The 12,996-nt window shown below is 34.5% G+C and overlaps 1 protein-coding gene across 1 annotated transcript in view; it reads left to right on the top strand.

The window, feature by feature from the left end:
- The window catches only part of LOC149774840 (uncharacterized), a 75,331-nt gene extending 64,047 nt beyond the window's left edge, over nucleotides 1–11,284 (top strand). Inside the window, exons 3-4 of the mRNA XM_089944656.1 lie at nucleotides 2,577–2,637; nucleotides 10,973–11,284. Of these exons, the coding sequence (XP_089800782.1) occupies nucleotides 2,577–2,581 (5 nt within the window). The 3' untranslated portion in view covers nucleotides 2,582–2,637; nucleotides 10,973–11,284. The remainder of the gene's footprint in view (nucleotides 1–2,576; nucleotides 2,638–10,972) is intronic.
- The last annotated feature ends 1,712 nt before the right edge of the window (nucleotides 11,285–12,996 follow it).

The following is a 12,996-nucleotide window of genomic DNA, read 5'->3' as shown; positions in this document are numbered from 1 at the left end:
AGCTTAGCTTTATAAAGCAAAGCATCAAGAGGGAGCATTTCATTTCTTGTACAAACTGTAAATACCATATTGACAGTAGACATTCTGGAGAGACCACTGTTTTCATGTATGGGTTGGCCTACTTCTTCTGCCCTTAACAGCTGCTTCTAGCTACAAAGTCCATACTCCATCCTGCCCACTAAACTTCCCACTGAGGATGCAGCCACTCCTGTTCAATGCAAGCCAGTATCAGGGTGGACTGGTACAAAGATGAGCAGCCGTTACGTCTGGCAAGTTGGACTTTTAGGCACGTTGATTATATGTAATCTACAATTTAAAAAAAACGTTTTGTGATATTAAAATAAATATTAAAAACCAAGTGAAAAATAGATAATGGTGAATTGTTTCTAATGAATCTCGGTGAAGTGAGGATACAACTTATATAATCTGTTCTCACAATATGCCTGTAACTCCAAATAAAGTCTCTTCTGATGTATGAGATGACTGATGACATTTCAATTCCAATTTGCAAAGTCAAAATTTTGACGTATTTAGATGTCTGATGCCATTATAATCTAAAAAACAGGAACAGTAGTATTTTAAGGTTACTTGTCCTGTGGGCTGTGGGCTTACAGAATCAGTAGTATTTTAAGGTTACTTGTCCTGTGGGCTTACAGGACCAGTAGTATTTTAAGGTTACTTGTCATGTGGTCTTACAGGACTATTAGTATTTTAAGGTTACTTGTCCTGTAGGCTTACAGGATCAGTAGTATTTTAAGGTTACTTGTCCTGTGGGCTTACAGGATCAGTTGTATTTTAAGGTTACTTGTCCTGTGTGTTTACAGGATCAGTAGAATTTTAAGGTTACTTGTCCTGTGGGCTTACAGGATCAGTAGTATTTTAAGGTTACTGGTCCTGTGGGCTGTGGGCTACAGAATCAGTAGTATTTTAAGGTTACTTGTCCTGTGGGCTTACAAGACCAGTAGTATTTTAAGGTTATTTGTCCTGTGGGCTGTGGGCTTACAGGATCAGTAGTATTTTCATTGTTACTTGTACATGATCAGCTCTAAAGTATATGATGCCAAGTTGAGAATCTTTTTAAATTGGTGAAATCGAAAACTGTAAATCCAAGCTGTACCTCGGTGAGTGCAGTGGCTGATGATCTTCTCTTCTTGTTTGAAGAGGAACAATACTCAATGTCTACTATTAAGGGCTACTGAACAGCCCATTCCAACATGCTTAAATTTTCACAAGTCCCTGCATGGCATCCTGATGAATTTTCACTTGGCATACCTGATGAGGTATTTTGAATTGCAAAAACCAAAGCCTTGCTCAAATGTCTAAATAGAACTTCTTCTGTCTCAAAGTCGCTGTTCTTGCTTCCGCCTTGGATGCAGGATGTTGCGTGTTTCAACCCCGGCCGAGTCATACCAAAGACTTATCAAATTGGTACTGACAACTACCTCGCTGGGCGCTTAGCATGAAGAGGTTTATGTTAGGACTGGTTGGCCTGGTGTCGGGATAAATGTGACTCAGGGTGGGACATGATGATATGTGTCTGCAGCATGATGCATCAGTGCTATACATCACTATGAACTGCCAGGCTTCAGACATCATAGCTATATGACTAAAATTTTTTTAAAACTAAGTAAAAAATCCAAATCACAAATACAATCATAGTCTCTAAATACTCCCATGAACCTTTTGGTGAAGATTTCTTTGAGTATCTTACCCTTGCTGACCGTCGCATTGGCTAGGCGGGTGAGCTTTTGTGTTGTAAAAATTTTACAAAATTTTACAAATTTGAAGCAGCAAACCTCAAGGGAGCATATTATTGATTTTTATAAATTGAGTACTATTATTATTGCTATTAAGGTATTAATTATTATTATTATTATTATTATTATTTATTGAAATTACAACCTAATTGCCAGACCCTCCCAAAGTTATATTTCTGCACAATAACTCCCTTGATTATTACTAATATTGGATTTCAAACAAATTTGTTATGCAGCTTGAGTTTCAGGGGTCAGCATTATTTAATTGGCGTAACCTTCATTGCCAGATCCACCCACTTTTGTTTCAACATGGTGAATCTCTTCATTAATATTGGATTTGAAATTAAAACTTATATAGGCTGCTTGACATCAAGAAGTTAAATGAAATGTAGGCGACATTAATTCATGTTGTTCAAAAGTATCTTGCAACAACTTGTTTTGTTTACTAAATAAAATCAGCTGCATAGAGTGTGTAAAATTACAAAAAATTATTTTGCTGATAGTTTTTACATTGATTTATTTGATGTGATACTTCGTTTGCCCTGAGGGGCCGAGTGGTCTAAAGCGCTTACCATTACAGATCACTGCCATCTCACCTCTGTCTGCGTGAGTTCGAGTCTTAGCCTCGGCTAACATTGGTACATGAGAAAGCCTGCCAGTAGCTTCTCGTGGGTCGGCGGTTCTTCCCGGGGTTTTCCAGGGTTCTTCCTCCACCAATTATACTGGCTGCCATGTATTGCCTATCTTGTGCTGGAAAATGGCATTAAACCCTACAACAACTACAACAATCATTTGCCAATGTTAAAATTTTCATTTCAGAGTGAGAGAATGGGGAGGGACTCAAGATACTTTTGCATTTTATGGGCATTTGCAGTGAAAGGTAAGCATTTTTCTTCCTTTCTTTAGCTCTACTAGACAATGACCAGAGACCTTACTTTATGTAATTGTCAAATGTCTGTCATCTCTTATTCAGTATCCTTTAGCAGCTATTGTTACCCCTTTTAGGAGACTTGGTACAGTATCACCTTGACGTTGATCCAGAATGAAAATGATATCCCATGCACATCATTGATGACTGGAATGGTAGACATCTTGAAAATCTTGTTATTGGTGCTCCAGAACCAGGGCTCATATGGTCATGGAAATCATTGACAAGTTTTAAAACGTTTCAACACCAACTCAAATGTTCCACTGGGTAGGTGAAAATGTTCTTCAAATGAAATTGTATGATGTATTTGCTGATACTGTTGCAAGCAGTGAAGCTTATTTGAGTACATACTGAAGTACTGTTACAGGCGCATGTTCTTATTACTTCTTTATTCCAATTTCTGAAGCGGAATTGAAGATAAAGAGGACCTGAGACTGCAGAATGATTTAACAAGGGACACTTAGGCAGGAAACTGACAAGTGATTGCAATTAGTGTGGTTATAAGCTTTTCGCCTTTTTAAGTTTTATATCCATCACTGCTTTCTATCCTCATTATTTTTGTTAATTGTATCAAAAGAAACACATACTATGTGCAACCCATGGATTAAATAATCCAGAATAAAGCTGCTGTAGTCATACAAGACTGATAGTGGTCTATACATAAAAGATATTAGTAGCCAGAAATAACTGCCTTTGACACTACTGTAGACACAGCTTTGATACTACTGTAGACACAGCTTTGACACTGCTGCAGACACGTCTTTGAGGTTGTAGGCAGTGTGATCATCTGCTACAGAAACAGTGACTGGCTTGATTAATATTAGTCTTATAAACCCTATGCTATGATAAAAGGAGCCAGTTGATACTGGTGCAGATAATGTGAATCAGTACAGTTTATTTTGCATGCTTAAACTCAAAGTGAAATGAAGCTATTTTCATTTAATCGAAAAATGTCTTATTAAGCATACATAAATATGTATTGGAGTTGGGGTGCAATATCTATAAAGTTGTGTGCATGGGAAAATATGAACTATGCGGCAGAACATGCCATTATGAATAATGCAAATCACATTTGTTCATGCATTGTGTTGGCACAGGTGCTAAGGCATGTTTTAATTGTGCTATCAGAGTTAAATCTTCTATCAACTTTGATCTGTTCGTAAATAGTATCGTACGTACTGGCAAAAATTCACTGAAGCTGTGATTGCATAAGCATGTGACCTATACAGAAACATGTGTGATCATACAGACATATGTTACTGCACAAACACGGCGGAAGAGAAACACACAAAAAATGAAACAATAGTTCAGACTGAAGCAGTTGCAGCTTCTGATTTTTTTAGAGTACAAAAATTAAAGCAAGTTTTTGAAAGACTTTTGAATTAGAATATGAATACCAAGTCATATTAAAATATTTTGACATGCTTGAATAATTAGGTGTGTTTGAGGATGAATAACACCCTTGTTGAGAGGATGAATAACACCCTTGTTGGGAGGATAAATAACACCCTTGTTGGGAGGATGAATAACACCATTGTTGAGAGGATGAATAACACCCTTGTTGAGAGGATGAATAACACCCTTGTTGAGAGGATGAATAACACCCTTGTTGAGAGGATGAACTAAACCATCGTTGTACCATTATTACTAAGGCTGTTGCATATTTTCATGAAAGACAACTTTGACATATCACACAGACTAGCACTGAAACATACAGCAAGAAAAAGTAAACAAATTTGTTTCACAAGAACAATGGTGAATTAGTAAATTATGTGGCAATTATCCCCCACTCATACAAACTAGGCAAAGATGTTCAAGAACTGCAGTCAAATAAGATTCTTGTAATTATATTATAGTGTACAGTTCACTCATACCACAGAAGTTAAAGTGGAGTTTGTCGTTAATGCACATTTGGTTATGTCATTAAATTATGACAAGGATGGATTTAAAATTACAACACCGTGGATTCACAGATTTGATCTTATACATTTGAACCTTGAGGACTCACGGTACTAATTCAACTCCAATGGTAAACATATGGAAACACTATCATATTCAAAATTCAATAACTTAAAAGTTTTGGGTGCTGATAATGACACTTATAATTCTTCATGCACATCTAACCTTGGTGCAAGCTTATGTGTGGAGAACACCATATGACCCGCGGCATTTTATTTACATACATGTGCATGAAACACATGTTATTGATTCTGCACCAAATGAATCAGATGCTACTTTCAGTATTGAGTACTCCTGAGTCAAGCCTGTAAGAATGCTAAGATTGCAACAGTAGAAATTTTTCTATATTTTTTTTACATTACATATAGGATAAGCTCTCAAAAGATATTTTTCCTAAAATTTTAATTTTCATTATTAACCAATCATGGACCACCAAACCTGTAAATATTCTATTATTTCTTCACCCATTTTAGACTGGTTCACAGTTCTTCCGTATAGTTAGTACCATGTGTCCTATAACCAGATTTAAATTTTTTAGAAAAAGTTGTATTTTGCTCCTTGATATTAGAGCATAATTGTAAGAAAGAATTGGCCATGCTTGTGCATGGATAATAGTGCAATAGCATTTTATGTGATACCAATATCTATAGTTAAATTGTACCCGCATTACATGTTGCTGTGTTGTATTGTACTTATTAGTGGCTTATTCTTGTTATTAAAATAATTGTTTTCTGCCTTTGTATCTTCTTGTTATCTTTCTATGGTATGCATGCTACACAAAAGAAACACAAGCATGCTGACATCAGCAAGTATGACATCACAGGGTATCAAATTACATGACGCATTGTATTTTCATCTCTCACTGGCTATAGGACAAGTTTTAAATGTTTTAAATTTCAAAACTGCATTTCTTTTCATGCTGACTCTCACAGAAATAAGATGCAGTGCATCCCTATTCACATCAATCAAACAAAACAAATAAGTGAGCCACATGACAGGTCAATATGATAAGAGGCCATTGCCCTTTTATGACTAAAACAAATACACACACCCATGAAGCATCAAGAGATGCTGACATTCCAAACTTATTTAAACTATCATCGCATGTGATTCATGACCCCCAAATGTTAATAAAAAGGTATAATAAAAAGGTAAAAAAGCCAAGGAAAAGTTCCATAAGCTTTATTATACTGAATAATTAAATAACATAGTGCTACTCTTTAGTATAAAACTATGGGGAAAGGTGAGGAAGCAAAGAATAGACAGAGTAATTTCTTCAAGCCTGGTAATGTTCCCCACAACAAAGGGGGTGGCGGGGAATGTGTATCAACCCAAATAACACTTCAGCATGAGGTATGTTACATAAGGACATCAAGAGACAAATTTGAAAAAGCTATCCAAAGTTCCTATAATGCTGACATTGATGTTGGAGACAGAAAGTGTATGCACAAACTGTTATGACTCAAGCTATTAAGTATGCTGGAGGTGGAGAAATGTGTGAAAAACTTTGCTATGCCAAGACAAGATCATATCTCTGTGCAATATGCAGACACTGATAAAACTTGTCACTGCATAAACTACTTGTTATATTTAAGTAATTTGAATTGCATATTGAAGTTGTCTAATACATAAATGTATACCTAGATTTACCCAAAGCTCATAAAAAGTTAAGAAAAAGTCTCAAAATCATTACTGTGGCTACTTTCCACTATAAGCAGTGTTAAATTACTTACTTTTTAATATAAAGCTGAAAAAAATGCATACATTATTGAACAAAAGAGAAACAAACAAACATTGCAATCACTCAATTACAGTCAAAGGGGAGGTAATACACCTTGATTTGGCAAACCAAATAGCAAGCTCTTATTTACAGCTAAATGATTCCTTACTATTACTTGATAGTAAGAACAGAGCAATGTAGGTTTATAAATAGCTTTTGTTTCAAAAATGAAACCATATTTCTGACATGAAGCTTGTTTTCATTTATTCACAACAACATATATGGTGAACAAAACACATATCGCTTAGTGTACACAGTAAATAAATGCTGAGATTTGGAATAATGTGTTCTGAGAGCACCAGTTGCAACACCCTGACTATAAAGGTATTCTATCATGGGACTTGGTACATGAAGAAAAGAGAGATCTGGTTTGGTGGGAGAGAGCAGTATGTTCACCATGCAGTTATACATCAAGAATGTTTCAATTGTATGAAGAGAGGTTGGAGAAGAAAAACTGCCTGTGTAAATAATGCAATACAGATAGGACTTTTGCAGACTTATATTGGGAATGAAGGGTTGAAAACTATTATTTTAAGTGAAAATGTCCCTCCCTGCTCCCACAACAAAAGGGATGCAGAAAAGTTCCAATACTGTTTGCCCAGAAATGTAATGTACCAATATGAGAAACATGCTGAACATAGAATAGGTGTCAAGGAGTTTAATTCTAGGATAAGAAATAAGACCAGTATAATTGATATTCAGTGTGACTCGACATATAATAATTCAATTTACAGGTTGAGGCAATGCAGGCATGTGCAGTTTTGTGCACAGTCCTTATTTTTACAATGTTCTCTGCTTTGATCTGCTGAGTGTGTCTCTAAAGTTAAATGATCAGTACTGATAAAAAAGTGATTGTGACAAAAGTGGCTTACAAATAAAATCTCCCCCCCCCCACCCCCATTTTTGGTATTGTTGCACATGTTAAATGGTATTTAACCATATAGGCCAATCTGTGGACACCAACATATGAAATTGTGCCATCAGGCCATACTATTCTCTTTTTCCCATAGCCTGAGCTATCTACTGCCCCTGTCCAATGTGTAGAACCCTTCCCATTTGTATTTGGTATTGATATCTTCTCCAAAATCACATGCAAACCATGAAAAAAAGACTCCATTATGATTGTCATATGTAAAAACCACCAAATTGATACCCTGGATGCACGTGGTAACCATGGAAACAATAAGCTCCTATTATGGTATAGGTGTTACCAGGATCGTGTCAAGATAATTTATACCAACAATGACGACTGACTCAATGTAATGAAATTTATTCAGAAATTGTAATATTGCGATTTAATTTAACAACAGCGATAGTTGAAAAAGACGTCAGTTGTTTTGCAATAGTAATAAAATGGTTGTTTGCAGATTTAAAGATGAATGCTCTGGTAAACTAGTTGACGACTACATTGGACTAGGACATTAAAAAGGCAAAAGGTGTTCCACTGGTTATTGTACAGTAAGATCTCATACATGATGTGCGACTTCTAACTGGGGCAATAAAACTTAATTCGTCCACTGCAAATCATGATGTCAGCAATCCATGAAAACCACAATGTTATGCCCATGATGGAGACATTGTGAAAATGATTACAGTCCACAATGAGCATGCTATAAATGACCAGCCATGGGCTAGACTAAGACTTTCCTTTCTATACGACTTTGGAACAGCAATTTGATAGCTCACTGACAGCTTATCACCAGTGAGTACCTCATGTGGTCACAAGTTTCTCACAAGAACCCAAGTTTCAACAAAATAACTAACATGTAGTTAATGTGGCTTCAGTTTTGCTAATAGCCCTGTGAAACAGTTATAACATCTCATCATCTTTTTCCTGTTTATCAATGAGTGATTCTCTTTTGTCACCCATGTTTGATAAAAGAGAACAAGTAAAAAGAGGATAATTGTAATCAATACCTTTGATTGTTCCATAACAGTAGCAAAGATGGTTTCATCAAAAGCCTGACCAGTAAATTAGTCAGCTAAAGGAGTTATTTCCTGATCAACATCATTCTCTATCAATACCCTTTGATTGGTCCAACAATGAGTGAAAGTGACCTCATCAAAAGTCTGACCAATACATGTGTCAGCTAAAGGAATACTTTCTTGATCAACATCATTCTCAAGAGCTTTCTTTGCCATAGCTCCAGTAATATGCACAAACTGGGTTTAAATCAGGGATTTCATTTTCATAGGATCGAATTTCTAATCCAAACTTGTGGATTGACCACAACATCTTCATCTAGGTCATTGCCTAATATTACATGAATACGTTTGATGGTTACAAATTTCTCTATTCGGACACTGTTACTGAGACTACATCTGATGACAAATCTCCACATTGGAGAAAAATATTAACAAGTCTGCACTCTACTCCCTGAATAAGAAGACTTTTCAGAAAAAGGCAAAGAACCTGAAAATAAAAGGCTTTGAAGCTCCTGTCTCTTAAAATTTAGGAATAGACTTGGTAGAGTCATCAGTAAGTGATATATAACCTTTCATTATGAATGCTTCATAATTCTCCATAACAAAATCAGACTTGGGTTTCTTTGATTCAACAAATGTATTGCTTTCAGTACATAACCATGATCTTGACCTCTTAGATATAGCTATGCCTTTATTATGTTGCTAACTTTTCAGTTTTGATGAATCATAAATAACATGCCCTACCTTCTTGAAATGGTGCACATATGAAAAGATAAGAATTTCTGAAAACTATTATCAGACATTTGTTTCCTAAAAGTTGTGATTGATTGAAATTTAGAAGTGCTCATATGAAACTGAGATGTTTGTGACTCCAGGGATACTGATCAGTTGCACAAAGCAGCATTTTCAAAAGGTTCGACCATTTGCTCATTAAGTTAGGTGTTAATGTCACTCTGGGTGTAATTCTTGAATTTTTCAACTAATACGAGTTGTTTAAGGTTATTCTAATTTTGACCAACCTTGGCTGAGCACCAGCTATCAAATAATTGTTCTTTTTCTCATGTAAATTTGACATGGATCTGTCTATTTTTTTAATGTCATTAAACCAAATTGAATTTAGATTTCTAGAACACTGATTTCAGAAATAATTTAGAGAAATTCCTTCCCCTAACACAAGCCCCCAATTTCTGTTATGACTGTGGTCTTTAATTAACAGGAAAAAAGGTAAAACCAATAAGGTTTCTAAAATTCAACAAATTATTTCCTTAGGATAGGAAGTGAAAATGTGAAAAGAACTTACAGTATTGGGAATTAAATCCCAAATAGTCCCAAAGTTCTATCTCAAGTCCAAATGTATGAAGTTCTAATTGAATTCCAGTGGCATTCCAAATAAATATTCAGTGTGTTGATGTACCTTCAGTCTCGAATATGTTATTGTGCTAATGACCTGGAGTGTGGTGATGTGCTAAGTCTTTTAATGTATCACACTAACATATTCTAAAATGTTCTTATCTGAATTTACTATAGTTCCAAACTAAAGTTTCAGTGCAAGAATAATATTCAGCAATTTGTAATTCCAGTGAATAATAATTTGATTAAATCCACCCAAATTAAAAACTGAACACAAGACTTATTGTACTTTAGATGTTAAATTAATAATTTATAATGAATACTCCTAATAAGATGATACACCCCTTTACTTAATGTAGGTTGCAATTACCATTTTCTTAACATACTGTCAACTTAAAGGAAAATTCCATTATAGGAGCTTCTAAGGCCAGAATCAAGATTTTATCTTTATCTCAAATTCAAGTAAATATGTTTACCATTAATAATGATCTGAATATTACACAACATTATATAAATATTAGCTATGCATTCTGTTGTTTACAAGATAAATGTCACTTGATTTTGGACAGGGTTAAGTACAAAATAAAGATGTAATGAACCTTTAAACATTAGGCAAAGCCAATAAATAATGCAAATAATAAATGTACACTTTTAATGAATTATACATAGCATCGTAAGAGAAAAGATTAAGAATGGGACAATATATGTGTATTATTGCCAGTAATATTTGGGATGGGATTTCATAGCTTTTAGTGTAATGTTAAGTGATATGTTCATTTCTAAAGTATAATGTATGGATTATTTCAGAGCTAAATGTTACATGTTGATCACCCCCTTTTCCTGCTGTTTCTTCACTGTGGTACAAACTTTTATTATTTTACTAATAGAGTGTGTTATGAACATAGAGAGTACTGAAAAAGCCTGACAAAGTAGTCTGATCTTATCACCAGTGTATTGTATGTTTCTGTAAATAATAATAGTTTTAAGTAGTTAGACACCTAAATAATATATACTTACTAGTGAGGATTCAAAAATAAAGTGGAGACAGATAAGACGCCAGCAGTAGTGATGAAATTTAAGCTGTGAAAATACCAATGCACAAAATAATTAGATTAATAGTACCTATTATGAGATTAGGATGTTGCAGCTTACTACACAATTCTAAACTATGGGTACTGTCAATATAATTTATTATTCTTGCCAGATAATTCACATACATGTATATACTTGTATTTCAGAATATAAAGTTCTATACATTTTTTCTTTGTTTAGGATTAGTTGCCCTTACTATTTTGACAAACGATTCCATACCAAAGAGAAGAGAAGGACTAAAGATATTCTGTCTGACATACCCTATTGAATTTAAGAATGATCTGGCAATCACATGGATTTATCCATCAAGGAGTAAGACGACATATTGTTTGGGTGATTATACTTGCGTCGGCAACAGCGACAGCTACAAATTCACTGCTGACAGCAACGGATCTTATGCCACCATCATCAGTTTAGACAGGATGAAGGACAATGGTACATGGACCTGTACTGGAAATGAAAACTTAGGAAGCAATACTACTGTTATCAGTATTTATAGTAAGTATGGTAATAAGCTATACAATTTAAAGCATGGAAAAGATTTTAAAACTGTTTTCCTCTAATGAATGATTTCATTTTTATACCTCACCAATTGTTTGTGTACATGGATTCCACATGACTTTAACTATAGTTCTAGCAGACATATTTTAACAGAACGCTATATTTTACTTAATTTAGCCCAAGGAAGATTCCAATTAGTTTTAAGGTCAGTATCTTGAATATTAATGTTACAAAAGGTAGATTTTGCCGTTGCATTAATGTTCAATAACTTTGTTTTAGAAATTGGATTTCAGCAACATTTGATGGGTGTGATCCCCTGGTCCCATTATCTTTAAGTGTTTCATATTATATTAGGTTTAATCGTCCCAAAATATGTGGAATAATAACTCCACAATCATCCAACTTACCACTGGAGATTGGTTTATGTCATATAGAACAACTCACAAAGGGGATTTGGGTATTGTCACACATAGGATGCATACAGTATACGCATTGTGGACTATGAATTGTCCACTTAATTCAGTGGACAATGGCAAAGTATTAAGTGTCCTCTAGGAATTGTTGATGTCCACTACATCTGGTGTATTTAACCCCAAGCCTAGCAGACATTCGTTTGATGTAGTGGAATTCAGTAACATATTTTATTGCAGTTTTAGTGGGTTTTATGGCTTCTCTTGTCGATTTTTATATAACTAAGCTGTGAAAGATTGTTAACAACATTACTCCAAGACATTTTGTGTGTGAAAAAACATTGTGTATTACACTGATGCTTTTTGTTGTTCTTGATTCACAACAAAACAAGTTTAATATCAGTAATACCATACATGTTGCTATTGTTATGTATATATTTATCACATACATTATATTCATAGTAATAGTTTTTACAAGAGTGTGCAGTTAATGGGTTTTGTATTGGGGTGGGGGGCACCATGTGATCCAATAAGGCCATGAGTTACATGCATGGAGATCATGCACATGCTGAGTTCGGCGCTCTTGACCAATTTTTTTTTATTTGCCAGGTTGAGCTGTGATTTGTTGGCATTTACTAAATGATTTATTGAAAGCTTGGTATAAGCAGTCTGACAATTGTGCATTATCATTCTGTATAAAAGAAAATAAATATGGAAATCACATTTGTTGAGGTTGTTGATCTTGAAAGAGTAATGAGAGACTTTATTCATTAATTGGCCAATGGAATATGTGTATTCAGAAATATTCTCAAATATAGCTGAAAGGACTTCCTGTGAAACATTTGAAGACTATTTGGACTAATAGTTGAATGGAATTTCTGAGAAACATTCAAGGACATTTAGATTGTTAATTCTATTGTATTTAATGTGAATTCAAGTACAGGACATAGCTGTGATTTTTCGGTAGTTTTGGTACATCTGTACATTATAGTTATCATTCACAATAACTTTGGAATACATTCAAAATTTATTTGATCAATTGGAATTGATAGAACTTTTAGGATTTTAGGAATTTCAATACTACTGTGAGATATTTTTAATTCTTTCACTCTGTATTTTAGGAAAATAACTAACATCTTTAATTATACAAAACTTGTTGGTTATCACTCTATCTTGTTATGTAGTCTTAGAGATTGTAACACTATTGCATAACTAGTACTTTTCTGGCAGGAAATTACCTGAACAAACAATGGAAATTCTATTATCCCATTAGGGTTAGCCAGAATCCTATAG

Source organism: Sinohyriopsis cumingii, unplaced genomic scaffold, assembly GCF_028554795.1.
Source record: "Sinohyriopsis cumingii isolate HCF-2022 unplaced genomic scaffold, ASM2855479v2 utg000127l, whole genome shotgun sequence".
NCBI lineage: Eukaryota > Metazoa > Mollusca > Bivalvia > Unionida > Unionidae > Sinohyriopsis > Sinohyriopsis cumingii.
Note: the sequence above shows the minus strand (reverse complement) of the source record. Positions and strands in the feature narration are given on the sequence as shown.